Source organism: Schistocerca piceifrons, chromosome 4 (assembly GCF_021461385.2).
Source record: "Schistocerca piceifrons isolate TAMUIC-IGC-003096 chromosome 4, iqSchPice1.1, whole genome shotgun sequence".
In the NCBI taxonomy this organism is placed as follows: Eukaryota; Metazoa; Arthropoda; class Insecta; order Orthoptera; family Acrididae; genus Schistocerca; species Schistocerca piceifrons.
Window position 1 is genome coordinate 143942664 of NC_060141.1, and position 27955 is coordinate 143970618.

The window sequence follows — 27955 nt, forward strand, 5'->3', positions numbered from 1 at the left end:
CGTGTGCACGAGATGTTCTTTCACGTGGGCGCGCATGCTGCAGTTTTGGAAGGAACACCCGTCTGACAATGCGTGCAAGTTTTGCACTTTTAGCACTATCCTTAATACAGTCATTAAAAAAAAAAACCATCAGGTTCTTGGATGATTAAAGAAATGTGTGTGTTACCAAAACATGATGCTGACAACACACACTAGTGGCGAAACACTTATGTTGAAATACACCGAGTTTGTGAGTTTGAAAATCAAAGCAAATATTTATAATCCTTGCAGGGCCATTGTATATGGCACACTTTTACTGTGTTTACACATAATGATGTATCTACCCTTCAACTTTCATCTTGTCACACTAAATGGGATTGTTAAAGAAAGGGACTTGCGGCATTTTAAAACTAACTGATCTTTTATTAAATGGTTTATTCCTTATTTTTTAAGTACTATATTCATTAATAAGAATACAAATTTTAACTTTCCACATTTGATGTTCCTTTCAGGAACATTTTTTATTTAAATACAAGTTTGTGTTATTCTCAATGCTACAAAAAGGTGAAAGCAAATGGGAAAGTAACTCCATCTGGACCAGTGTCCACATACACTTTCACACTAAATGAAAATTTATTTACAAGCATTCTCAAACATGACTTACCTGCGTGTGTGATGCTAACGTTTCATATGTATTTCTAATGAGTCCCCAGTGCCTTCGTCCAAGTGTCAGAGCAACAGCTGGAATGCTGAAAGCACAATGATGGGGTATTTCACCATCAACGCTCTTTGCCAGATCTGGGTGTGTCATCGACACAAAATGGTCGATCAACATTTGTGGAACTAGGTCCTGCGATATTTCCTCAAGTACAGGTGGTGGTGGTGGTGGTGGCGGCGGCGGCGGTGGGGGAGGAGGTGGTGGTGGTGGCGGAGGAGGTGGTGGTGGAGGAGGTGGGGCGGAAGTTGCTATTCCCGACAGAAGACTTTGAGCTGGCACAACTGGATTAATACAAGCATAGGCGTGAACTGTAACAAACAAATGTAAAGTGTCACTAATTAGCTGGTTGTATTTCCTGCAGGTACGATGTACACTGCAATGAGTTTCAATGACAAAATAAGGAAAATTAAGAATCTGGCATTTTCTAAGTCAGCACATCTACTGTGTGTCTCCAGTTATTTAAAATACTCACTACCACTTGTGGACTCTGGGTGAACTTTAAGGACAGCCTTCTGTGCTGATGATGCCAGAACAGTAGAATTGTGATGTTCATCAGTGACTACAGCCACAGCAGCAGTGCCTATCTGAGCCTGCACAATTGCACCACCTCCTGTGTCCTGTTTACTGACTGGATCTATCTCACTGCTGTCTTCAACTTTTGCAGATGCCTCTAGCCTTGTTGCTAATTGGTCCAGCTCCATCTGGAACAAGTGTTGTACATTAGTTTCATCAACTTTTTGAAAAAGGGAAATGACTGATATTTATCTAAATTAGGAAGAAGAATCTTATTTTTCCTAGTTCTTTTTAAAGGCAAGATACTGAAGACTTTGACCTAAAAATTAAAGACCAAAGCATACAGCCATTCATGTGAAATGCCAACAACTAAATACACTGCCTGACAAAAATAGGTAAGCATCCAGGAGGCACAGTTGGATGCCAATGTAATTTCAAAAATGTACAAAATATCAGCAGCTGTACAAATGATTTTGAGATACAATTTGAAGTGAGAGGTAGAATTGACACCAGAGTGCATTAGTATCAGTCACGTTTAGTGTTGTTACCAGGCCTGCTGGGGTATTTAACAGGCATAAACTGTCAGACATTGAGCAAGTGTACTTGTGTGGGACAGTGTTATCAGCACATTAAGCTGGATGGTTGGATTGAGCAATATACAGATCCGTGAGGCATCTAGATGAGACAATGCCCCGATGTTTTGAGTGCGTGGGAAAATGAGGGCAGGTATACTAGTCAATGTACCAGTGAACCACATCTGACCACAAATGATCACTTAATTGTGTACCTAGCCCATCATAAGCCCTTTTAACTCCACCTGCCATCTGAGAACAAATAATGAACTTCCTGCAACATTTTGTGTCATTCCACACCATTGATCACAGACAAGCAGCAGGACTAGACAAATACCGTATTGTGTGTAAACTGCCATTACCAGGAAGCATGGATTGCTGATAAATGGTTTGTATTGTCATCAGCAATGGAAGCTCCATTCTTCCACTTTTTTATAGAGGCACAACGGTGTTGCTCCTGGCATCATGGTGTGGGGAGCCGTCACTTATCACTTAAGAACACAGACAGTAGTGACTGAGGCAATTGACAGGAGAAAGTATGTCATGGACATCCTGCATCCTCATGTGTTACCTGTGATGAGACAATATCGATGTGCCATTTTTCCAAAGGAAAATTCTTGTCTGCACATGGCACATGTCTCTGGTACCTGTCTACATGATACTGAGCTGCTACTCTGGCCAACAAGATATCTGTAGCTGCCCTGTGGGACCAGCTTGGTAAACAATTCCTTCCCGAAGCCTGTATCCGGAAAACCCCTTATTTTACAAATCTCTGGGCACCCAATACTTTTTCCTTGAACAGAGGGTTCCTTAAATGAGCATTCTGACATACGCGGAATAAGTAACCCAGAAGGGAAATTCAAGCCTGTTTAGGTGATGTAAGTGCTACTTAATATCCTGCACTACAAAATGTAATTTTTTGCAGCATGATGTAGAGAAAGAAGTTATCACTCCAGCTGGTTGATATAATTTAGAAATCTCTATCTACACTGGAAGAGGAAGATCTATTTCCAATGGTATTGGTTCCTTGCACGTCAACAGTGAAACTTAGTGCAACGGGCTGCTGTTTCACCAGCAGGTCCGACCTTAGCGTACTTTCGCAAGTATTTCACACATTTCACTTTTATCAGTCTGCAATGAAGGCATCATAACAAATGCCTGGAATTTTATTAATTTGTCCTTCATGTTCCAGCCTATTATCTAGAAAGCTAACAGAGCATACAGTCAATTTTTGTGGTTAGTAACAAATGTGTGTGTGTTAATTAAGCCCTAGAATGTCATTTTCAGAAATATCATGATCCTACTCCATATTACTTCTGGAACAATGCCATCTTTAACAGCAACTGGTGTACTGCAGCCAGCCTTTGTGAAACAATTTAACTCGGTCCACTGTGATAACAGAATTCCAGGTAGGAACAAACGCATGCATAACCTCTGGAATGCTGAGTTGTCACTATCTCTCGAACGAAGTTCACTTCTGTGCAACTGCTACTCTACATTTGGCTTTAATGGATTGCATTATGCCCAGGTCAGAGGCGGCAGGTGACTAGCAAAGGTCAGAGGATGACACACAATGTTTACGTTTCATAGAAATTATATTCTTTTGATGCGTACAGGGCACAGGTTTTTATATTTACACACAATAGTATTATCAATTCTTAATTTTTTTTTTTTACCCCTCTCATGTTTCTCCCTTACGATTTTGCAAGATGTTAATTAGAAGATCACTTTCATTAGCACTGAAAATACTTCTGGGTTCATAAGCTTATATCGAGTGGGCACTGTAAAGGTCAAATTGTTTACACACTGTACGACCACACGCCATCGCACAACACAGGACAATGTGGGCTTAGTGAAATTGAAAGAAATTGGAACCTCAGTATAACATGTCAAGAATTATCTGAAAATTGGATTTCAATTTGCAGAGTATTTCATGTTTATTCCTTAAAAGCAGACTTAAAATTGGGAGAAATTAGTCTTCCGGTAGAGTCACTGAGACTACATGATGTATTCATCATAAGCAGGTTTATTAATTCGGGGTTTTGCTGTATCAAGGCCTAGTTATAACAGTTATGGACCAGTGTCTCAGGAGAGGCTACAATGGCTTTAAGACACCCTTCCCAATCAAATCAGAGCTTGTATCCAGATCAGAGGGGATGCAATGTCATATGGATGAGAGAAGTATTTAATCATTGAAATAACGTCACATGCTCTCTCGAACAGTGAAGCTGAGTTGAGTTGAGTTGTTTTGGGGGAAGGGACCAAACAGCGAGGTCATCGGTCTCATCGGAGTAGGGAAGAACGGGGAAGTAAGTCGGCCGTGCCCTTTGTAAGGGACCATCCCAGCATTTGCTTGGAGTGATTTAGGGAAATCACAGAAAACCCAAATCAGGATGGCCGGATGGGGGATTGAACCGTCGTCGTCCCGAATGCGAGTCCAGTGTGCTACCACTGCATCACCTTGCTCGGTCTGTAACAGAAGTTTAGTAGTGTTTCCTCCTAGCATTCTGGGTGCTTCACTTTTTTGCCATGCAATGTAACAGTGAGAACATAAAATTTAGATTTCATGAGGTGCTTCAAAGGGCAAAATCCACTAATCACATAGGAGTCCTGGTACACGCTGATACCCTCACATCACTGTACCAAAGCATACTGCTAGAAGAGTCCGAATAAAATGGTGCAACCCATCTCAACTTTATCAATGAGCTGCACGTTTTTGGTTCACCTAGTGGTGTGTTAGAGTAGTGTGGGATGGGGATTTAAAAGTGTACCAGAAATGCAGATAAGCATTTGCAAATGAACAAAAAATTATACATGACTTTTTTCCCAAGCTTATGAAATTTGATTACTACTGTCTTACATTCACAAAGCATGTTACGCATCTAGTGTCAGTGCAGTTTCACCAAAGGTAAATAAGTTAGAAACAACTCCAGCAAATGTGACTAAGGAAATGGAAAGAATAAAGATAACCAAAAGAATTTCTTTACAGTATCTCGAATCAGTGTTTGTTGAGAATTACACAATTACAAGCAATGTTCGTGGTTCAATTTAAGTCTGCCATATGATTTTTTTCTGGCACTTAGTTGGACAGTGGTTCACCGTCTACATTTAATTGAGAGTCCTGATACATCTGGTTGGAAAAATGAGTGCAAAGGTCTACATTTACACAGATACTCTTCTACCCACCTTATGACATGTGGTGGGGGTACCCTCTTGCACTACCAATTTCCTTTCCTGTTCCACTTGCAAATAGAATGAAGGAAGAACTACTGCGCAATGTATGTTAAATGCAACAGAATCGTCTTGCACATGCTGGTTCTCTAAATTTTCCCAATAGTGTTCTTTGAAAAGAATATTGCCTTCCCTCCAGAGATTCCCATTTGAGATCCCGAAGCATCTCAATAACTTTTACGTATTGTTTGAACCTACCAGTCACAAATCTAACAGCCCACGTCTGAACTGCTTCGATGTCTTCTGTTAATCTGGCTTGGTACGGATCCAAACACACATAACAGAACTCAAGTCCATATTAAATTACACTTCTCTACATGTGGAGCTAGCTGCAATTCATCACACTAACTAGAAATTTTGTCTAGGTCATTTGTATCCTCCTGCAGTCACTGAACTTCGACACCTTTGCATACATCACAGCATCACCAGCAAACAACTGTAGATTGCTACCCACACTGTGTGCCGAATCATTTATGTATATAGAGACAAATAGCAGTCGCATCTCACTTTCCTGGCGCACTCCTGACGATACCCTTGCCTCTAATGAACAGTCGCCATTGAGGACAACATACTGGGATCTATAACTTAGGAAGTCCTCGAGCCATTCACATCATATCTGTGAACTTATCCCATATACTGTTACTTTCTTTAACAACTTGCAATGGAGCACTCTGCCAAATGCTTTCCGGCAATTTACAAATATGGAATTTGCCTGTTGCCCTTCATCTACAGTCCACAGTATCAGGTGAGAAAAGAACAAGTCGAGCTTCGCATAAGTGAAGCTTTCTAAAACCATGCTGATTTGTGGACATAAGCTTCTCTGTCTCAAGACAATTTAATATTTTTCAACTGAGAATGTTTTCAAGGATTCTGCAGCAAACCAACATAACGGATATTGGTCTGTAATTTTATGGGCCCGTTCTTTTGCCCTTCTTATACACAGGAGTTGCTGCACTTTTTCGAGTAGCCTAGGACTTTGCACTGGGCTAGATATTCACAATAAATGAAAGCTAAGCAATGAGCAAATGCCATAGAGTACACTGAAGAACCAAACTGGGATTCAATCCGAACCTGGTGACTTATTTGTTTTCAACACCTCCAGTTGTTCCTCTACGCAATGGATGTTTATTACTGTGTTGTCCATATGGGATTCTGAGGAAGGCAAGGGTATACCACCACTTACCTGTAACTCAGAGAACTTAAGAATTAAAAACTAGCCTTAAATTCCATACAGCAAGGAATGTGTAAACTACTGTTTTTAACATGCCACTATTACCCACCAATGATGTCCTTTAATGTGTAGTTTCGCACTGGTGCAGAAAATTTCCCATTTAAATTCTTTACATCAATGACTGCATGATTTTAACAATTTTGCAATATGAGTGCAGCAGAAACACAGGCACATCAATAGAGCATGTGTAGTGGACATGTTAAATCAGAAACTCATGGCAGAAAAGCAAACCATTATGATTTCTTCTAAACTAAAAATGGGGGGACAGCAATGGCAGAATTCGAGACTTTGTGTGGCTGTAATTAACATTCCTCTCACAGAAAAAGGAACAGGTAAATTTAAGTGTAATTTACACATCAGCTAGGAGAGCCAATGTTACTAAAATACTCACATCAATATCCATGTCCACAGAAAGCTCTGATGCAAAAGTACGTTGATCATCTTGAACACGAGCCTTAACAGTCACTGCAGCCGGCTTCAGTTGCTCATTGAGGCTGATGTCCAGTTCCAGCTCGGGTATAGGCATTCTCCAGTATTGAAATGTGTTGTATGGAGCAAGACCACTTTCAAGATGGATGTGATATTTGCCACGACCAATGGTGTCGTCAGTATGATTTTGACTTTTGACAACTGACATTTTAGCACCTGACTCATTTAACGTGACTGAATAAGTGTTTTCAGTAACAAGATCAATCTCTGTAGACTGGTCAGACAACTGTGTGTCCATATCAGTAGATGGGCTGTCATTTGCTACATTTAACTCTTTGTTAATACTTGAAGCTACAACAGATGGAGGCTCAGGTGGCGGATCACCTGGTGGTTTAGGTGGTGGTTTTCTTGGCGAGTCTGGCATTACCTTACTATGGAGGCGCAAAGAAGGTGGTGGGGGCGGAGGGGGTGGTGGTGGTGATGGTGGAGGAGGATCATCTTGTGTAAGGGTGTGAGAGACAGAACTATTGGAATGATTCTCTGCAGAAGATTGATCAGTGCTACTTTGGTGCAAAATTTTAATTGGTTCAGAAGGTGGCTGTGAAGGAGGATCAAGTGGTGCACAGACCTGAGAGTATTCTATCACACCTGCTGTTCTTGAAACACTGCCTGACCACCATCCTGCATTAGAATGTTCCTGCTCATTCACTTTATCAGCAAACAACCTAGAATTGTAAACCATCTATTAGAAACTATCTGTAGTATAACCAACAATAAAAAGGACTTTTTCCTACACTGACTAGATTACCCAGAACAGCAGTTATCTGAAATCTTAAATTTCTCACCTATGTACTAGCATTACACACAAGATCAATTCACAGCTCAAAAAACTATTTTAAAAATACTACTTTCTCAGGAGAGAGAGAGAGATTTTAATATACTTACCGATTATCTTGTCCTTCTGGATTTATTATTATGATCTCACCCTGACCACTACATGCTAACCCAGTCACAGAGGGATCAGCAAACGTAGATATGAATGGTCCAAGCTGTTGAAAAGCAAGTGAGCAAACCCACCGGCTCTCATCAGTCAGGAGGCGAGCAAATGACGCAGCAAGCACAGTCTTGCGTATTGGTAGTGTGCACAGGCATGTCACCGACATGAAAACTTCTGCACAGGCTTTCCGAACACCCCATACACTGTCTGCACACAGTTTCACAAACTGTGGCAACTGCAAATAAATGGAAGTGCAAATTAGACTAGCTGTATACTATATTCCATTTCCTTTACATGTCACACTACAGATGTTTTACATATGAAAGCATGTTAAAACAGCAAACATGAATGGGGACGTGACATGTAAATTTAAAGTATCGTAGCTCTTCCTTACAACTGTTATACATACCATGACATTTTCTACACATTCTGTGCCCACAACAGTACAGAAGTCACTGAAGTTAGAAGCACAAGCCTTTCGCAGTTGAAAAACACTGTTTGAACACAGTGCAATGAAGCGAGGCAGCAAGAGACGTTCAGTTACATCTCGCCCAACCAAAGGAGCGATTTTTACCATCAGCTGCAAAGTAAGAGCAAGAATCCATCATCTTTTCTCATCCAAATGAAACAAACAAGAGCCAAAAGTAAATAAATATTCAAAACAAGTTTTACAATTACTTTCTACTAAAACACAAATCTCCATGTTAAGTTTTCTTGCAACTTAAAAATTCATAAATATCTGTAAAAGGTAATCCCAGCAAAGTGTTGCTTACACCACAATATGCTCATCAAAGCTGGCTGTGATATGACAACAACACACACATCACAGCCACTTTGACGAACACAGTGCAGCTGTTTCCAATCTGCAGAAGGCGGCTTCGAAGAGAAGTAACACCTGCCGCACCGCTCATCAAAGCTGGCTGTGATATGATGAACAACGACACATCACAACAGCTTTGTGAGCAGAGCAACTGGTTACTGCAAACTGCAGCAATGGCAATTCTGAACTGCAGAAATAACCAATGGCCCAACTCGTCAAAAATGGCTGTGATATGATCTAAATTACAACACATCACAACCAATTTGACTGGTGGGCCACAGGGATGTTTCATGTTTTTCAAATTACATGCACAGTTTACAAAGCAAATAATGCTTAAAGGTTAGTGCAGGAATCAAATGTACCATGTTTGCTAGTACTAACAAATGTCCTTTCATCATATTTCACATCAACTGGTGTAATTTTACTGGTACGGTACTCCACGAAATTTCAGAATTCAATACAGTCAATAAATATCACTATATCTAGAAGCTAGTGAAATTCTAATCTTAATATTACGCAAGTATTCTATGACTATTTTTTCCAATGTTGTGTGCAATACATACTGTCTGTACCATAGTCAATGCCAAAAGCAGGTATATATGCAACTGCATCACCTCTCTCTGCCTGATTATGTGCCTTCCAACTCGTGGTGTTCTTGGGCCAAGTCCGAGCTCATCAAAGTGGCTGTGATATGCACAGACGGGACATGGCACAGCCAGGTTGACGGGCCGGCCTTGGCAAATATGCAGTCAGCTTGAAGCGCCTGTCCACTTGGTGAGTAAAGGCCAGTTTGTGCTCATCAAAGCTGGCTGTGATAGCGCCTCTCGGACATCTCTATGACAAACCAGCTTTGATGCGACAATCTGACCCACAGCTTCATCAGTTGCTTTCTTCAGTAGAGGTCCAGAAGGCATTCGATGTAATTCCTATGTAGGTGTGTAGGCTGGAGCCTCATGAAAGACAAGGTAGTGAGATGCAAGGAAACTGCAGGCAACATCTCACTACCCATGTCTTTCACAAGGACACACCCTCAGTTTCTCTGTCAAACAATTTACCACATTCTTGCATTACTTAATCAACAACTTTAAAACATTGCAATCAATCCCATTCATTTATATTTTGGTGTAGAATAGTTATCAGAATCCAACAATGTACATATAACAATTTAGCTTCCGCAGCAGAGTTCTACTTTAAATTCAGTTTGTTTCTATACATAGAAAGTACGTAAATATTGGCGAAACAAATTAGTCTCCTTGACTCTACTGAGGCAGACTTGGGCCTAATAGCTTCCACATCTTAAGCAAACATTCAGCCCTTAATGCAAAGTTTACAAAACCCAAACAATATGTTTACTATCACAAACAGACTGTTACAAATTACCACCCAAGTCATGCTCTTGATCAGGGGTGACCAAATCTGCATGTCACATGCGGCCCAAGAAGTGGGCACTTATCACACGATCAGGAAAGAAGTGTTCCATAAAATTTTGTTTACTTGAAGTTATCATAAATGGAACATTTTCAACAAACTCTCACCATAGGATGCTATTCCCCTTCTGCTATTCATGTTAAATGAGTTATGTGCGGCTCAAAAAAATACTCTTCTTCCAGTGTAGCCCTGGTCAGGTGAAAGGTTGGACACCCCTGCTTTAGATGCTGATTTGACAAAGTTGCTAATATTCAAACGTTACTGCATAACTGTAGACCCCCCTAAGAACTGACAGAATGCATTCAAATGTCTAGTAAAATACTGACAATGCTGGCAGGTCATTAACCCTAAAGACGGATTCAACATTTAGCGTGTTTATACAGTAATTGCCACAGCAAATTTTGTTGGCCCATTCTCAGTAAACTTTATTATTTCTACTGAACTAATGATCTCTACACTATCAACAGAGAATGTTGTGGAGTTATCAATATTTACATGCTGATCCTTCCATAAGTGGTAATAGTATGTAAAAAACAAGATCTACAGTGATTTTTGAGAGGGTACTATGCTCTGAAAGGTATGAACTTCCTCTGAACCAACAAATCAGCATTAACATGAATAACTGCATTAACACGTTACCTCAGAATTGACACTACACTCTTTGATGCATTGAGCAGGTGTCTATGCCCTGAAATTGTTTAGAACACAAGACACGCAGCAAGTTTATGCAGTAGTATAACAATTTCATGTGGCTCAATGTCCTGGTGCAAGTCTTAATTTTTGGCAACTTTCATGCACATGCCTACCCCAGTATAACCAAGTGTCTTTCCCGGCAAACCTTTGTATCATTGGAAGGGAAAGGCTCAGGTTGTATTCTATGATGTAGCAAGCAAATTTCCATTACCAGGGTAACTTCTATAAAAACACTAATCCTTACCAGTAGGGTAGAATTTTTTTGTGGTTGCCTGGGAGATAGGCACACATCTTGAGTTGATATCCTTTTAGTGTGTACAATACAGTTTGACAGATTTACCCTACTGATAATTTGGAAGTTTTGATCAAAATTTCTTTTTGAGTGATTCTGTGTCAAGTTGTTTAGGCCGGATTTTGTTGAAATTGGATATGCATATTTACCAAATGACAAAAATAGATTTACAAATTTTTAGCTCCCAAATTTTTATACTTTCGAGTAGAAACCTCTTAAGCAAATAGAACGCAATTGTTGGTCCAACATTTAAAAATTTTAGTTTCAAGTGCTGTAATGTAGTGAATAATTGTGGCAAAGCTCTTAAACTTTGCTTTTATTCTTTGAAAGACTACAATTATCCAAGAACGTTTCTCACGCAAACCAGTTTTGGAGTGCGTAATATTTTTTTTAAAGTAGCAACTGTACCATGTCATTATCACCAAAAGGATGGATTGCTGCTCACCGTGTGTGGGGAGATTAGTCATGCCAAAGGTAGCCCACACAACAACAACAACAACACCACACACACACACACACACACACACACACACACACACACACACACACACACACACCTCCTTCTGGTCACCAATGCAGGACTGCGAGCAACTGCACACAATGGGAGAAGCATTATGGGTGGTGGAGATGATGATGATGATGATGATGATGAGACGGATGGGGTGGCAAAAAAGGGAGGGATAGCAGGACACCTTGAGTTCCACCTGCACAATTCACAAAAGCTTGTGTTTGTAGGAAGGATCCAAATCGCACACGCTGTGAACCAGTCACTGAATGGAATAATATTGTGATGGGTGGTTCCACTGTCTCTTAGTCACAGTTTATTGGTGGCCATTCACACAGACAGACATCGTGTTCACTGTTATGGTCACACACAATGTAATACAGTGGTTGCAGATTAGTTTATAGATCATATGATAGCTTTCACAGGTAGCCCCATCTTTGATGGGACAGGTGAGGTGTTGACTGGAGTATGTACTAGTGGGAGATAGGATAGGTGGGGAAGGTCTTGCGTCTAGATCTATTACAGGGATAAGAGCCATGAGGCAAGGGATTGGGAGCATGGGTGGAGTAGGGCTTGGAGAAGAATATTATGTAGGTTTTGTGGGTGGAAGAATACCACTGAGGGAGAGGTGGAAATCATAGTGGGTAGGGTATTCCTCATTTTACAGCACGAAGCAAGGCATTTGAAACTATGGCAGAGAATGTGATTCAGTTGCTCCAATCCTAGATAGTACCAAGTCAAGAGGGAAATGTTGCTTTGTGGCCCTATGGTAGAACTTCTGTAGGTATTGGGTGACTGAAGACAGAAAGCATGGGAGATCTGTTTCTGGGCAAGGTTGGGGGGTAATTTCAGTTTGTGAAGGTTTCAGTGAGATCATTCGTATAAATGGATAGCGGCTGCTCATCACTGTAGATGTAACAGTCATGGGTGGCTAGGCAGTAAGGAAGGGACTTACTGGTATGGAATGGGTGGCAGTTGTCTAAGTGAAGTTATTGCTGGTGGTGGTAGGTAGGTTGGTTGGTTTGACATGGATAGAGTTACCAATGTAGCAACCTTTGGCATAGTGGCTACGTTGAGGAAGTCCAGCTGAAGCAAATGAGAGAGGAGGTGCTCGAGGAATGTGGACATGGTGCCCTCACCCTTGATCCAGATTAGGTGGGTGTCAAATGGCTCCGAGCACTATGCGACTTCTGAGGTCATCAGTCGCCTAGAACTAAGAACTAATTAAACCCAACTAACCTAAGGACATCACACACATCCATGCCCGAGGCAGGATTCGAACCTGTGACCGTAGCGGTCGCTTGGCTCCAGACTGCAGCGCCTAGAACCGCACGGCCACTTCAGCCGGCCTAGGAGGGTGTCAATGAATAGGAACCAGGTGAGAATTTCGGATTCTGGGTGGTTAGGAATGATTCCACTATATGGCCCATGAACAGGTTTACATAGGATAGTGCCATGTGGGTGCCAATTGCCATACCATAAATTTATTTGTGCGAGATTCCTTCAAATGTGAAGTAATTGTGGTTGAAGATTTAATTGATCATGGTGATCAGGAAGGAGTTTTGGAATCCATTGGGCACTGGGATAGGTAGTGTTCAATAAGGCCTTGGGCATTAGGGATGTTCGTGTAGAGGTAGGTGACAGGAATAGTGATGAGCAGGACGTCATGTGGTGAAGGAACAGGGTCTGTGGAGGAAATGGTTAGTCTTTTCTATAGAAGGGTAGGTTGCAGGACAGAGACAGACAGACAGACAGAGGAGGGGGGGGGGGGGTTTCTTGTATGATCCGAAGTCTTTGAGGTGGAGAGTGGAGATTCTGCTGGATTTTTGAAATCTTCACTATGGCGGGCTTTCTTGTTAGACGAATCCGACAGCTGGTGAAGTGCTATAGTCAGGTAATCTCTGTGGTTCAAAAGCACAGTGGTGGAGCCTTTGTTAGCAGGTAGTATTGTACAGCTAGGATCCACTTTTAGGTGGTGGATTGCGGTTCTTTTTGCAGATTTAAGGTTAGCTTGCAAATTAAAGGATTTGCAGAATGATGGTGAGGCACAATTTGAGGTTAAGAAAGCGACTGCCACAGTGGGAGGTGGGGGGGGGGGGGGGGGGGGGGGGGAGATCACACTTGGTTGAGTCTGATCGGCTGGGTTAGTGTTGAGAAAGTTTCATCTAGGAGAACTCTCACAACGAAGCAGAATGCAAGTTTTTGATTGGTGTCATTAAAATATAATGTCCTTGATGTTACTCTGAAGCATCTGTTTGGCAACATTTTTGCCTGCATTCACAGAATTTAGAGAATCCAATTCTTTGCTCTTGCTTGCTTCAACAAAGAATTAACATTGGTGTCATACTTTAGTGACATTTTTGTTACCAAACTTTACTTCCATCAATTCTGAAACTTGACACTCTCATGTATAGTCTTTGCTTGATCACAAAGATTGTTGCCCTTCTTTTTCCTCTGCACTGCTAGCACGCCTTTCCGACTATCTTTGTTTTAATTATTCACTCACATATAAAATTCTGCTGAGATTTGTTAAAGGACCATCTCCTTGGCATCAATGCAATAATCTGAAATTTCGCAGGATGAGTACAATCTGGAAATTTCATGCGCGATGTTTTACCAGAACCTGCTGGCTGCTGCAGCTCACTAGAGTGTAAGCCATTTGCAGATGCCACTTGCCTACTTTTTCAGCTATGAGCCTAATCAATTGTTTTTGAAATGACCTTTTAAATCGTGTTTACTGAACTAAATAAGATGAAGATCAAAGAGGTGAAACTGCTATGAAACCTACCACATGCTTTGATCTGCACATATATATCCGATGAAGCCTAAGTTTTTTTAACATTAACTAATAACATCAGCTAATTTGCCCAAATTTAATTCATCCTTAGTTTTTCTGATTGTGATGATTTTTCTTTGAAAACAGAACAATCTTTGCACAAATTAAAATTTGTCAGCAAAGTGGTTTTATCATTAATACAAAACTGTACATCTCAGGCCAGAATGACCCCACAGTTTAGCAGACATTTGTTGCAACTGTTTTGTCATCAAATGACAACCTAAACCAGTCCAGTCACAAAAAGGACACATATTCAAAACAACAGCATTACAATACCCACCAAAATTCAGTTTGAGTAAACTATTGAAGTTTAATACTTTTTTCACTTTGTGTGAAATGGTTCTAAAAAGTTGAAAGCTTTACAGAATAAGCCGAATGTTTCACCATTATTCATAGTTTTTTTGGTATGATGTGGAACATGTAACACAGGAAAATCAAATAACCAGATATGAATACAATTATGCACTTGAGACACTGTTCCATATATTGTTTAAATATGCTTGTAGTTTAAAGCTGTTGCATCACCTTACTCCTCAAAAACAAAAGAGGTCAACATGACTACCAACAAGCCAACATTTCCAAGATATTTTGGTGGATTCTGCAGCTGATGTTCACCGAACTGTATTCCAAAAAATCTTGTTTCTGGGATAAACAAATAAATAATAAAGTAAAATGACAAAAAGTAGAGCGTCAGCTGCAATTTAACGCAAGAGGACATTTTTCGAATTTCTCTTATACAGGGTGATTCATCCACCTCTACCACTGTCATTTTACGCAAACCTGCAATGTTATAGTTGGTCTTCAAAACGAAGCATACAATTTTCCTATTCTCTCACTCACTATGAATCGTCTTTCAGAAAAAATGAGCAGGGCCTTTTTGTAAGAAATTTAATGTAATTAAATTTTGAAGTGGATATATTTTCCACTGAAGGCCATGGTTTTGAAGTTATTCAAGAAAAATGTACAAAAGTGACCTTTAAGTTCACCTCGACCCCTCAATGATCCCTCTCCTGTCAGGATTTCTAGTATGTTGTTCATGGCACTCACTCCTACCACTACATAAAAATTTCTGACTACATAAACTATTTTCAATATTCGACCTATTTCTGTCTGTACTGATTAGGCAACTATGCCCCAGCATGGTCAGCTACTTTGTTAACATTATTAAAATAAATGCATTTGTGAGTGCAATTAATGAAAAACACCTCGTAAACATTATGTTAAACTAATTATGTCGACAATCTGATCCTAACTTAATCCTTACAACCACAGTGGTTTTGCAGTCAGTAGTCCTGACAAATGATGCAGTTGTTTATTTTATACTGTTAAAATTCACTAAACTTCAGTAAAATGTGAAAAAATATTTGTGTAGTTGCAAGTGCATTTACAGTGATACATTGGAATGCCTTAACATCTAGAAATCCTGACCCAATGGAAGCTAAGTGGGGGTGCACTTTAAGGTCACTTCGCACACTTCTTTAATAACTCAAATCATAGCCTCCAGCGAAAACTTATCCCCATACAAAATTAAATTGCATTAAATTTCCTACAAAAATATCATGCTCATTTCGCAGCTGTGAAAAATGTGAAAATCTTGTGCATAATTCACAAAGGCCACCTACAACATTGCGGATTGCATAGAACGGCAGTGGCAGGGGCAGCTCAATTACCCTGCATTTATATTCATGTTTCTCTGAAACCACTCAATTGTTATTTGTATAACAAACAATACTGGGTAATTGTGGATCTCCTACTAAAAAAAACCACTGATGGAAATGTGATATCCTGTAGAGGAAAAGATGCTATTCAAATGCTACTTAGTTGAAGTGTTGATTAAGTATCATCCTGATATACAAGGGCCACAAAAATCACCCACTGACAGCAAATTTGTTTTTGGGCAACTTCACACCACTGTCTCAAAAACAATGAACTCAAAAGTTATAAAACTTACAGGTTTTAGAAAAACTACCAAGCAGTAAGTTCAGAAAATGAGAAGTTTCTAAGCCACCTACATAAAGAAAAAGTGACATTTTTGGAGAAAGTAAGCTGTGGCAAAATTTACCAATAAATTTTAATGCCAGCTGCAAAAGTAATGAGCTAATAGCAAATTGTTCAACAGCTTTACCAGAATTATCCACTGCATTACAGCACTTTGAACAGCAAATTTTGAAATGTTTGAGAAATATTTTCACACCATTCACTGAAGAGGCTCCTACCCACAAAGTATTAAAACTTATGAGCTAGAAATCTGGAAATACATTTCATCTTTATTTAGCAAATCTGTACCTCAAATTTGAATAAATTGGAGATGGTCAAATGGTGACCCCTAGACCACTTGACTAATGATTAATATTACCATTCCATTTAGAACCAGAGTTACACAGTTAACAGTACAGGCCTTATGTTTTACCTATTCACCCACCTATTACACACTGTCACATGAGCTGCAGTCAGAGTTACTTCCACTTCACAATACAACCAATGAACTATCTGCTGTGCTGACTACCACTACAATGTGAACTTTGCAAGAGCAACTTGCCTGAGTAGCTTCTTGTCATTCATTCAAATGATTTCCCTATATAGGGCATTAGCTACAATGTCTCTTTTCACATGGAACAGTCACTTTAGGAGGTGAAAACAATTTAATGCATGAAGAGTAACAAAAATGTCATGTTATTTCAAAACAGGCCCCACCAATCTTCACCTCTATGCCAATTTTCTCTGCTTTAACACACAACTGCTGGTTTATCATCAACTAAGAAGCACATTTAAAGTGTGCAATTAAGGGTAACACATTACTCGAATCTGCCCACAATACTATACAACATTTTAACTCCCTTATTCCAAGTCACACACAACCACAAGGAAAATACCTCAGACAGACATACAAAACTATATGAGCAATTACAAATTATATACTTACACAAAGGAGTATTTCAAAATCCAGTACTATATAGATTTTATTTTGTATTCTTAAATGCATACTAAACACTTTTCCTAGTTGAAGCTTTTACTATTTAAAGACATTAAAGAATATTTTTAATGCCATAGCTTCACATAACTCACTAGAAAGACCAACTTACTGAAACTGTTTCTACGTGGAATTCTGTGGGACTGTTATCTTCAGTGAGCATCAGAATGACAGGACACACTTGTTCCTCAATGGTGCTAGGTTCCACTAATCCTTCCTCCATCAGCAGCAACAACGTCCTCTGCGCTGTCTTCCAGACCTGAAAGTTTCCAGTCAGGTATTAATATTTTGTACTGTATTTTTTTTTCTCCACATGAATATACTACAGGAATTTACTCCTGTCAAGTAACATCTGAGTGTGTGTGATCTCCCTATCCCTCACCACCACCACCACCACCACCAGCACCACCACCACCACCACCACCACCACCACCTTTCTTTTGAAAGCATAACAGATATTTCAAATACTACTTTGCCTCCGAGTACATTTAAAAAAGGAATTTACGTCTGATTACTTCACTACATTTATTATTTCATTATTTATGTGTGTATACACAATTTGAAATCCGTGAACAAAATCTTGGTAGACCAAGTATTGAGCGGTTGGAACAGCGTAAAAAGATGGACCTGCATTACAATCCGTGTAATTAAACCATGGAAACATAAATGAGAAACAGTTATACTGTTAAGTCTACACTGGCTATCACTGTTAGTGATCAAAAACATGTACATACCATCATCAAAATTTAGCTAATTTTTTTCCTGCTTACAGTATCACGACGAACATTTCAAACAGCTAAGTTTTATTACATACTTTGGTTTGCACCTAGTATCAAAGCTATCATGTATGTGACGTGCCTTTTGTCAGTGAAGAATAAAAAGATGTGGTTGATGGGAGGAGACCTGCACGCACACACACACGCCTTGCGGAAAACCTATAGCAAAAATTTTAGCAATTTACTGCTTGTGAATGTGGTAAAAAATTCAAACTTACCTGGTTGTCTGTATCAGTTAGAAGCTTCAAAACAAGCGGTAAGATTATGTCCGGTACTAAGTGATGAAGCTGTTCCCGGTCATTGTGGCACAGCATTGCAATGGGCGGTAGAGTCTGCACTATCTCAGCACGTACTGTCACCTCTGAAACAAATTAAAATAAACTGTGGCAAGATGTTTCAACGCAGAAGACAGTATGTGGCACAGCTGCATTCAAAATTTTGAATATCTGAGGATGCTATCCTAGAACAAAGGTATAACTGAAACAAAATTTGGTAGCCATTACTAATTTTGATCACAGACAAGTACACAGGTACGGAAGAATGCATTAAATGAAAGCTGGGCGACATTTTCTTCATTTTCCTATCTTCTGTTTCACGTATAACCTTTTAACATAAGCAACACAGCAAGGTACAGCAGTTCAGTCAGGAAAATAAGTCAAGCTCCAGTTAAGAATTTACTTTAAATATATTCATTGCGCAACAGAAGAACCAATTAGTGCACCATAGCAATTGTTTCATCAGTATTCACAATAACCGTAAAAAATAATCACTGATTATTGGCAACAAAATGTGCCCCACAAGAAAGCCCATGCCTAGGAAGCCACATTCTCTCATTTCACTCTGATTCCAACCTTGTTAAGTTATGTTGCTTTATGTACGATAGTTTAAGAAATGCCTATTGCAACATTGTAGGATTTCCTTTACACTGGAAATCATTTATTGAAGTGTTGGGGAGAACAATTAATTAATTGAAGTAATGTCACATTAACTGACTTAATAGCCATAAAACTATTTGGACTCTGTCCTTTCCCAGTACATACATCTGCACTCAGCCAGCCGTTATCCTGTCTGGCGAATAATGCTTCGGACTAATATTCGGGAATTTCTGCTTTTTTTGATATGCCTAGTAAGTGTAGGGGGAAATCACTCAATATGCCTTTACAAGGTCACATATATTACTGCTATGTCCCAGAGTGACATGCAGTGGCTGGAACAGAATTGTCACATAGCCTTCCTCTAAGACTGTTGCTTTAAATCTACCCACAAGGAGTGTGACAATGTCCATTTTTTCCCAATTGTCCTTTTTAAAATTCCTCAAACATCACTATTATACTTGCTTGAGGAGTTTACCAGTGGGTCTTTTCTATCCCACAACTTTGCTGTAAAATGTTTTCATATCCTCCCGATTTACCATTTTCATAAACATAATAATGGGATCACAACATAACCATGAAAAATGACCCATACTATCAACACCACCTCTTTACATACATACAATCCTAGCCACATGTAGCATTTTAAGTGTGTCTGCTATAATGACTCCTTAATAAGGATTCGAAAAGTTGGAGCAGTACTCCAGAACTGGCCATACTAGCGTCTTTTGTGCAACTTCCTCAATATATACCACTTCTCCAGGTTTCTCCAAAGAGATCTATGTTCTTCCATCTGCTTTTTCGTGCTACTAATTTTATACTGTTGTCCCAGGTCATCTTCAGCACTGATCTTGTAATCAGATTCTGCCAGATTCTCTTTGTTATGGGCACTGTCTTGCATTTATCCACTTAAATAATGCCTCCATTCATTACACCAAGCATAAATTTTATTTGTGGTAAGTTCCTATGGGACCAAACTTAATCTAACTTACGCTAAGGACAACACACGCACACCCGTGTCCAAGGGAGGGCTCAAAACTCTGACAGGAGGGTGGGGGTGCTACGTGAACCCTGATACGGTGGCTCAGACAGCACAGCTACCCCGTGTGGTGTGGAAATTTTATCAGAGTGTTTCTGACTTCCTTAGAATCATGTTTTCTATAGACCACAGCATCGATATTTGGCAGTAACAGTGATGCTGGGCCTGTGTAACATATCCTACTCTAGCTCTACTTCCCTTTATGTTGAGCATTTTCTGCTGAATAAACTTATTAATCAATCAAATCACACATTTGAGAGAGAGGTCTCAACAGCACGTTATTAGAAAATAGTGTTTAATGCATTTTGTGAATCAACTCTTTACCTGGCTCTACATAAGGGTGGCTTGTGTTTTCACCAGTCATGTGGGACCATTCACTGCAAACTATTCTCAGTCAATTAGATGGGAAGATTAATTGCAAAGTGCATTAAGTTTTTGATTTTTAAGTGTGCACACTGGTAGAGCATTCATACAGTCTCTCCCCTCACACAGAAATACATTTTAAAATGGGGAATTTAATACGTTTTAAGTCAAAAGGTTTAGAAATTTTTTTTGCAGCATGGGCTGTAAGAAGTAATTGGATCCAGTTGTCTGAGGAAGTGTTCAGTGTTACTCCACAAGCCTGTTAATGAACAATATTGATGACATGTGTTTTCTCAGTGGACACCATCACCACTACATGTTTGCAGTATTCCGTTTTATCAAATTATTGTTGTCTATGAATTACTCTACAGTCAAATGTCCAACTTGATATCGGATAGAAACATTTGATTCTAATACTCCCTGTTATTTTCCATGTAAGTCGGAATTTCTTTTCATTTGCAGACTCACTGGGCCTAATTTTTCAGGTTATTGTTGATAACACCCCATGTCCTGGGGAATACCTCTTTCAGACTTGGAAACGAAGACAACTCTCTCGTTTGCGTCCATGCAGGTATGCCATTTTCTGCTCTTCAAACGACTAGCGTGGGGGGCCTTGAATCGATGTGGCGCGGCTGTTGCTGCGGCCGAGACGCGCGCGGCGCTGTGAATGAGGCGTGGCAGCGGCCGGCGCCCATTGAGCCGGGCGATCAATAAGCGGCGGCCAGCGTAGTACTACGGCGTGCGTACAACTACGAGGCCCGGCCGCGGGGCCGCGTGCAGACACGTCAAAAACGCCGCGGGTGCGTGTGCAGCTGAAGAGACGTCACGCGTCCCGATCTGCATGCTGCAGGAGAGTGAGCCGTGCTCGTGTACCAGGGCCTCTGACTACTTACGACGTTAATGTTCATTCCTAATCTCATCCAATACATTGCGTATCTCACTAAGATCGGCATAAACAACCAGTACACTCTCGACTGCATTTCACTACGAACTGTCGACGACAGGAGAAACTATTTTGCACTTACTGTCACTGCTATCTTCTAAGCCTGTTTATCCGTATAATACGTAGTACACATTGCACGCCAAACGCTGTGAGGAGCCCAGCAACTTGCCTATTTAACCCGCGAGGAAACTAATCATTAGCGACTAATCACTTAGCAATTGTCAATTTAAAATAATAACGCTGTATGGCATCATTTCCAGATGACTAGAGTAAACGTTTTTAAAGCACTGGAAGTAATCTATCACTATCATTTTTTTCCGCCGAAAATTTGAAGATACGTCCGACGTAATTATATTTATTAACCTACTATTTTAATGAAGTGGCACAAGTGTTTAAGACGTTCTGTCCCGTGATCACCTCTTGTGCCTTATTAGAACATCCGCCTTCCATTGTTAAAGCTCGCCACAATGGGGATATCTGGAGTACACAATTTTGGTCTTCGTACACAAATAGTCTGGCAAATTAGTATCTGAATGTGAATACAAAACTTTCGAAAATGATTTCACAAAGGACAATTGTCTTCATTCAACAACTGCAAACAACATGATACAATAGCCGGAAAGGGGTACGACAAAATCATATCACACGTGCTAACGTGAAAGGTAGGAACACTCGGCTACAACTCTGCTCATGGGGCGTAATTTCTTCACTCTGAGCTCGGATCTGTTCAGCTCAGGAAGCGCGGAAATGCTGTTAAGGTGGAAGAAGTTGCCTTCGGTTTTTATCAGTAGTTTTCGATACATTTGCACGTAAAAATGTAAAGGCAGAGCATTGTTTAAAAGCTATTACTGCCTTTTGAATATATGTGAATAAAACTGACAAAACCCTAATTAATTATGTACATTGTTTCCTATGAGGAAGAAACTGTTCGAAAGATACGGAAAAGTGTTCAAAACGTCACTGAATTTAAAGTAACAAGAATGCTGTTACACTCTTAAGTTAAATGTAAATTGTCCAGCCACATTAATCTTACCACCTGTCAAAAATCTGCATAACCACCTCTTGCAGACGAACCGCTTCCAGATGTGAGGTATAATCCATGAAGTTCTAGAAGGTGCCGACAGATATACATGGCCACGCCCACTCCAAGGGCGCAGCCACCTACGCTAAGCTTCTCGGTTGGGAATCCATGTGGCGAACAACCCAATCGAGATCACAGATTCACGATTGGGTTTGAATCCGGGGAGTTTGGTGGCCACGTGAGCACGCTAACTCATCCTGTTGCTTTCCGAACCACAGAAGTAAAATGCGAGCTGTGTGGCATGTTTCATTGCCCTGCTGGTAGAAGCCATCATGCCCAGGAAAAAATGTGTACGGGTGATTTCCTGAAAGGATGGAGTCATAACTGGATGTACCTTTCAGAATGATGGGCTCACCCAGGAATGCCGCAAAAATATTCCCATATCATAGCGCTGCCTACTTGTTTGTTTTCAGACGTTTCACTCTGTGCACGCCAACAGCCATCTGTCTGATGGAGAGAAAAACGTTATTCATCTGAAAAGGCCACACAGTGGGCGTCCCGTTTGCGGTACTGATGTGTGAATTCCAGTCTTCGTCGCCGATGAATAGCAGTCAGCATGGGTGCGTGAACCAAGTGCCTGCTTCCGAGGGCCATACGCAGCAACGTTCGCTGAACGGTCGTTAAGCAAACACTGTTGGTAGCCCCTTGGTTAATCAAGGCTGTCAGTTGCTCATCAGTTGCACGCTTACTTGCCCATACAGATCTCGACAACAGTGTTTCACCCCTGTAGTCCATGGCCCGTGGTGTACCACACGTACCTCTGAGCCTATTTTTGACAGCGCCGTTTTGCCATGCACGGTATACTGTAATCAGGGCGGCACGCGAACTGTTTACAAACTTAGTCATTTCGGAAATGCTTTCACCCTTGGCCCTAAATCCCGTCATGTCCTTTTGGTCAGATAATCACTCCGTCTATGCATTGCGGCAAGGAATGCACTGTTTACCGCAGCCACGACAGGCTTTGTGCGCCCTCCACGCTAGTGCTGCCATCTGCCGTCTGAGTGATTACTGCACGTCGATACATTACATAGGCGGTCGTCACGACGTGACTGACGCGTGTAAAGAGGGTGATCAAAAAGTTTCCGTTCGAAGGCCGTTCAGTCCAGAATCGCTATGTCAAACAGGCAAAACCTCCTTGGGCATGGAGGCAATAATCCCACCGACGCATATGGTTAAGGATACCCGTTTGGTAAAATAACGTGTTTCACTGCGTGAGTGGTCCTCGTCAGATAGAAACCAAGGGTCTTCCGAAGCTTTTTAAGGGCTGAATGCGTGCTAATCGCATGGGGAGATGTCGGGATTATAGGACAGGTGCTCGAGTAACAAGTGTCTCCCACTTGAGTCAGCGTAAAGTGTGTTACGAGGCTGACCTCCCATATCGACCGGCGTCCTGTGTCAATCGCGACCAGTGCGGAACTTTGCGCACCATTCCACAATGATGGTTTTGACAGACATGCCGCCCCCATACACATTCACTTTCTCATAGATGTCAACCGGTGTTTGTCCTTAGGCAGCCAAAATAATGATTTGGCGCATTTGTTAATAACGTCGCCAGAATTCAGGTTTCAGCATTTACAGACGTGCCCTTAGCGCTAGGATTTCACCCGGAACAAGTCCCGCCCATTCACCCCCCTCCACGCCTACCTATAGTGTAAGGCCCTCCCCTAAACAGCCGCCAGTTCCGCAAACTGGAAGCTACATCAAACTTGTTATCGTCACAGTCCAACACATATTACACTGATGAACTTCAGTAATGATACGAAATTTAAGTTTTTCTGGATAGTAATATAATATGAATGTGCATTATTAAAGAAATAAAAATATTTATAGAGAACTGAAAGCATCACCAGCAACAGAAAACAAAAAATAACGTGATGTTATTTAAGGGCAATAAGGGCAAATTTACCATTAACAAATTCACTTATTATAATAAGTTTATTTGAGGGAAACAGCAGAGCAAACATACAATGCGAAAACAATGGTCTTGAATCTGCCATGTCGGTAGTAAAGCCACGGATGCAGTCGGCTAACTCTGTTGTCTAAAATCAACGTTGTATAGAAATAAGTAAACGTCGTTTTGTTTATGTAGGCCCTCATAGGAACTCACGAAAATTAAATATAAGAACGCCATAAAGTAGAAATGCCTAATGAAAGCAGTAAGATATTTGATTATATGACATATTTCGTTAGTATTTGCATGGGTAATGGGTGAATTTTAACTTTTAGATTCTTCCAGTGCCATACCTGCGCATTATAAACGAGGTTATAAAGAATTGTGGCAGTTTCTGTGTGATTAATGTCCCACATGCTGTTGCAAACGTCTCAGGAAAATAATCTGTCGTAATTCTCTGTCCTGTCTATTTTTAACCAAAATATTTATTAATTTCATAAATGTCATTCAAACCAGTTTAAAGAAATAATAATGATGATGTGTACGTTTGCCACAGAGCAGTTATGGAGGAAATAAATGCTGCAGTGTTTCACGGCTTTAAAACGTCCTTCATGCTGTGCTAGCTCTTCTTCCACCCCTAAAACTTTTCAGCAAAACTATTCAGTGAATAACGCGCAAAAACAGCCTGGATCGATCTAGCAACAACAAAGTAATTTTGATGCCCTCTGGGATTATAGTGAACACTGGTGCCTGTTTCGCGTATACTGTCTGAGTTATGAAACTCGAGTGTCAAGTATACCGTGGTTCCTCTTTCTCCGAGCAAATTATTCTTTCAGGGTAGGTTTTTCCTGTTTTAGCTCTGGGTGCTTTTTCTCACACAGAAGTATGTTTCTTCATGGGCTATTCATCTGAATACTGAGGTCTCGTATTTAAAGAATTCAGTGCTAACTGTTTTCTCTTACGTTTGCTGTGGAAGTACCTGCTACAGCTGAGGCAAAATTTAAGACCTAGCAAGATATTAATGTACCATTCACTCCAAGTCAAGCCGAACGCGGTAAACCACGTGGGCCAACTGAAACGATGCCCAGGCGCCGAACAAAGACCGGGAAAACCGGGGGTGAGTGGCGGGACTTGTTCCGGGTGAAATCCTGGCGCTAACGATTCCTCATTTACAGTACGCACTTTGGAAAGACAAATGCCATACTAGTCACCTGCGTAGATGTTAATGCTTATATACTTGCTTGAGTGTCTCTCTACACTGCATACACGCTGCAGCAACGCCCTCACACGGAAACTTTTTGAGCGCTCCTTATATTACCGTAATAACGGAGGTAAGACACTTTGGTACAAGGTAGTGCAGCGCTGTTCTCTGGGAATTTAATGTCTGTGGACGGCTGTCCGCAGGCTAATGAAAGAGTAAATTTGGGGATGGTATCTTCTTCGGCCTCCCAACTCTAGAATGTGATCCAGAAAATGAAACGTTACTAACGTACTACCTCCGCCAGTAAGGCCCTCCCACACAGTGAAGACTTTAAAATCAGAACCATTACCCGAATGTGCGAAGCCCACTTTTGTTTAGGTACCCAAAGATTTAACTTCAGGAAGGCTCAATATAATGACGCACACAATTTTCAGAGGTTAGAGTAGGACGTGCGACAAGTTAACACTCAGTTTGCACGTGTGTATCGTGCTTAAGACAACCCATAGAAGACAATTACTGGAAGACAATCACTGTTACCGATTACTTGCGTTTCCAGAAGCAGCAAACTGTTTCAGTAGATTATTCAAGTGGCTGTGTTCTCTGGTGTTTCTCGCTTACAGTGCATCAGCAATAAGACAAGAACCTACAAAAAGGTCAAGTAAGTAGACTTGCATCCGCAGTGCGTGTGACAGTCTTCCCATAGGACGAAATCTCTTGTCTTCGTCGCCTTTTGCAGAACTATTTTTTCTCTCATTGTGTACGTACACACACACACACACACACACACACACACACACACACACACACACACACACACACACACACATTATCTGTGGACTTCGTTAAATTTGCTGAAGGGCGTGTTCTCTGTCTTGGTTCCCACTTTGACCTCTGCTAGCACGTCATGCTTTACTGCTATAGTGTTTCCTTGTTTAGCACAAAACGCCACTCCTCGCAGGTCTGAGTGCACCTGGCCCATAGACGGCGGCGAGGGCATTTCCCCGCGGCGGTATTAATAGCCCAGACAGCGGCCGCCGCCCTCTCAGCAGTGACGCGTCTCGTCTGGCGGCCTGCGTTGGACACGCTCACATCTCAAACGCATGTGCCACACACTGCATTCCGACGTAGGGACATTACGCCAAGCGCACGAATATTCATATTTATCGACAGCTTCGAACCACTTCCCGCTTGCTAACACCAACGCAACCACGCGAAAAGTTTATTACTCGAGTTTATGCGGAGTAACTTTTTGCAATTATTTTATTTGGACATTACTTCCCTTCCTAGTCATTCACTCAAATTACTCTTCAACTTCCCTAACTACTGCTTTCTACTCAATCTCTTAGTGTGACTTCAAAATCGTAGCAAAGAGTGAGACTCATCCAGGGGTTGTGTTTGTGATTACCCGCAGCCTGGCATTTCCCCACTCCATAAGGACTTTAATAACTTCGACGGTCATATCAACATACCAAACGAATTTAACGGAAACGCTCATTTCTGCTATTGGAGTGGAAAGGAAAATTCAAGGTCTGACTAAATTTTTCAACTGGAGATTTAACACAGAGCTAGATTTCCAAAGACCTCAACGCACGAGTATAAAACGACAGCAGTTAAGAATTTATAACATTTCCTTTACTGCGCACATTAACAAATGGCTCTGAGCACTATGGGACTTCACAGCAATGGTCATCAGTCCCCTAGAACTTAGAACTACTTAAACCTGACTAACCTAAGGACATCACACAACACCCAGTCATCACGAGGCAGAGAAAATCTGACCCCGCCAGGAATCGAACCTGGGAACCCGGGCGCGGGAACGCTACCGCACATTAACATTTGGCTCCATAATTTTACCGTATCTGACCTCATGAAAAACATTATGCAACCATTAACATATTAGCAACAACGAAAATACCTCTTTCATCTAACAATAGATGTTTACATAAAAAAGGAACCATCGCAAATCGCGGCGACTTAAGCATGATTACCGTCTTCGAATCAGTGTCGTTTCTGCTCGACTCATTGCGTATTCCTTTCAGTTAACTTCTGTACTACACTGTGGCAGTTCTTTCCATGTATGGTCCAAATTTCATGGAGCTATGTTACTTACCAGTGACATTGCGCGAAAGTTGTTTTTGTCCTTTGGTATTGCACAACAATGTAGTTTCGGCGATAATCTTTTATCCTAAAAATACGAAATTAAACTCATTTTAAAAGTTATTGTGATTAGCTGTACGCTGGCGTGTTTCAGTACGATATACTATCTTCCTTTCTGTTCCTTTGATTTCACATTCCTTTCATCGTAGAGCATATCTGCAAAACGACCATCTGTTATTGAAGTTATTTGTAGCCACAACAATAGGTGTCCATAATGTATATTGTATCCTAACGAGAGTGTCAAATGTTTTTAGCTTGGGTCTACCGTTTCACTGCAGTCACACTTCTAACGAGAAAAGGGCTGACGTCTAACATGACATGCTGGCATTAACAGGTAAAGGAAAGCCAGCAGCCGTAACAACAGTCACCGATCTATCATAGTTACACCACTTCTTTATTTAAGTCTTCAGAAGATTT

The 27955-nt window shown here is 40.9% G+C and overlaps 1 protein-coding gene across 5 annotated transcripts in view; it reads right to left on the reverse strand.

Moving 5' to 3' along the window:
- LOC124796446 (serine/threonine-protein phosphatase 4 regulatory subunit 1-like) overlaps positions 1-27955 on the reverse strand; it is a 325673-nt gene that overhangs the window by 20919 nt on the left and 276799 nt on the right. For all 5 annotated transcript variants that reach the window (XM_047260648.1, XM_047260646.1, XM_047260649.1 and 2 more), the window contains 7 exons: positions 18210-18352; positions 17328-17474; positions 8080-8250; positions 7619-7905; positions 6636-7398; positions 1170-1398; positions 644-1005 (listed from right to left, as the gene is read on the reverse strand). In XM_047260648.1, coding sequence (XP_047116604.1) covers positions 644-1005; positions 1170-1398; positions 6636-7398; positions 7619-7905; positions 8080-8250; positions 17328-17474; positions 18210-18352 — 2102 coding nt within the window. The remainder of the gene's footprint in view (positions 1-643; positions 1006-1169; positions 1399-6635; positions 7399-7618; positions 7906-8079; positions 8251-17327; positions 17475-18209; positions 18353-27955) is intronic.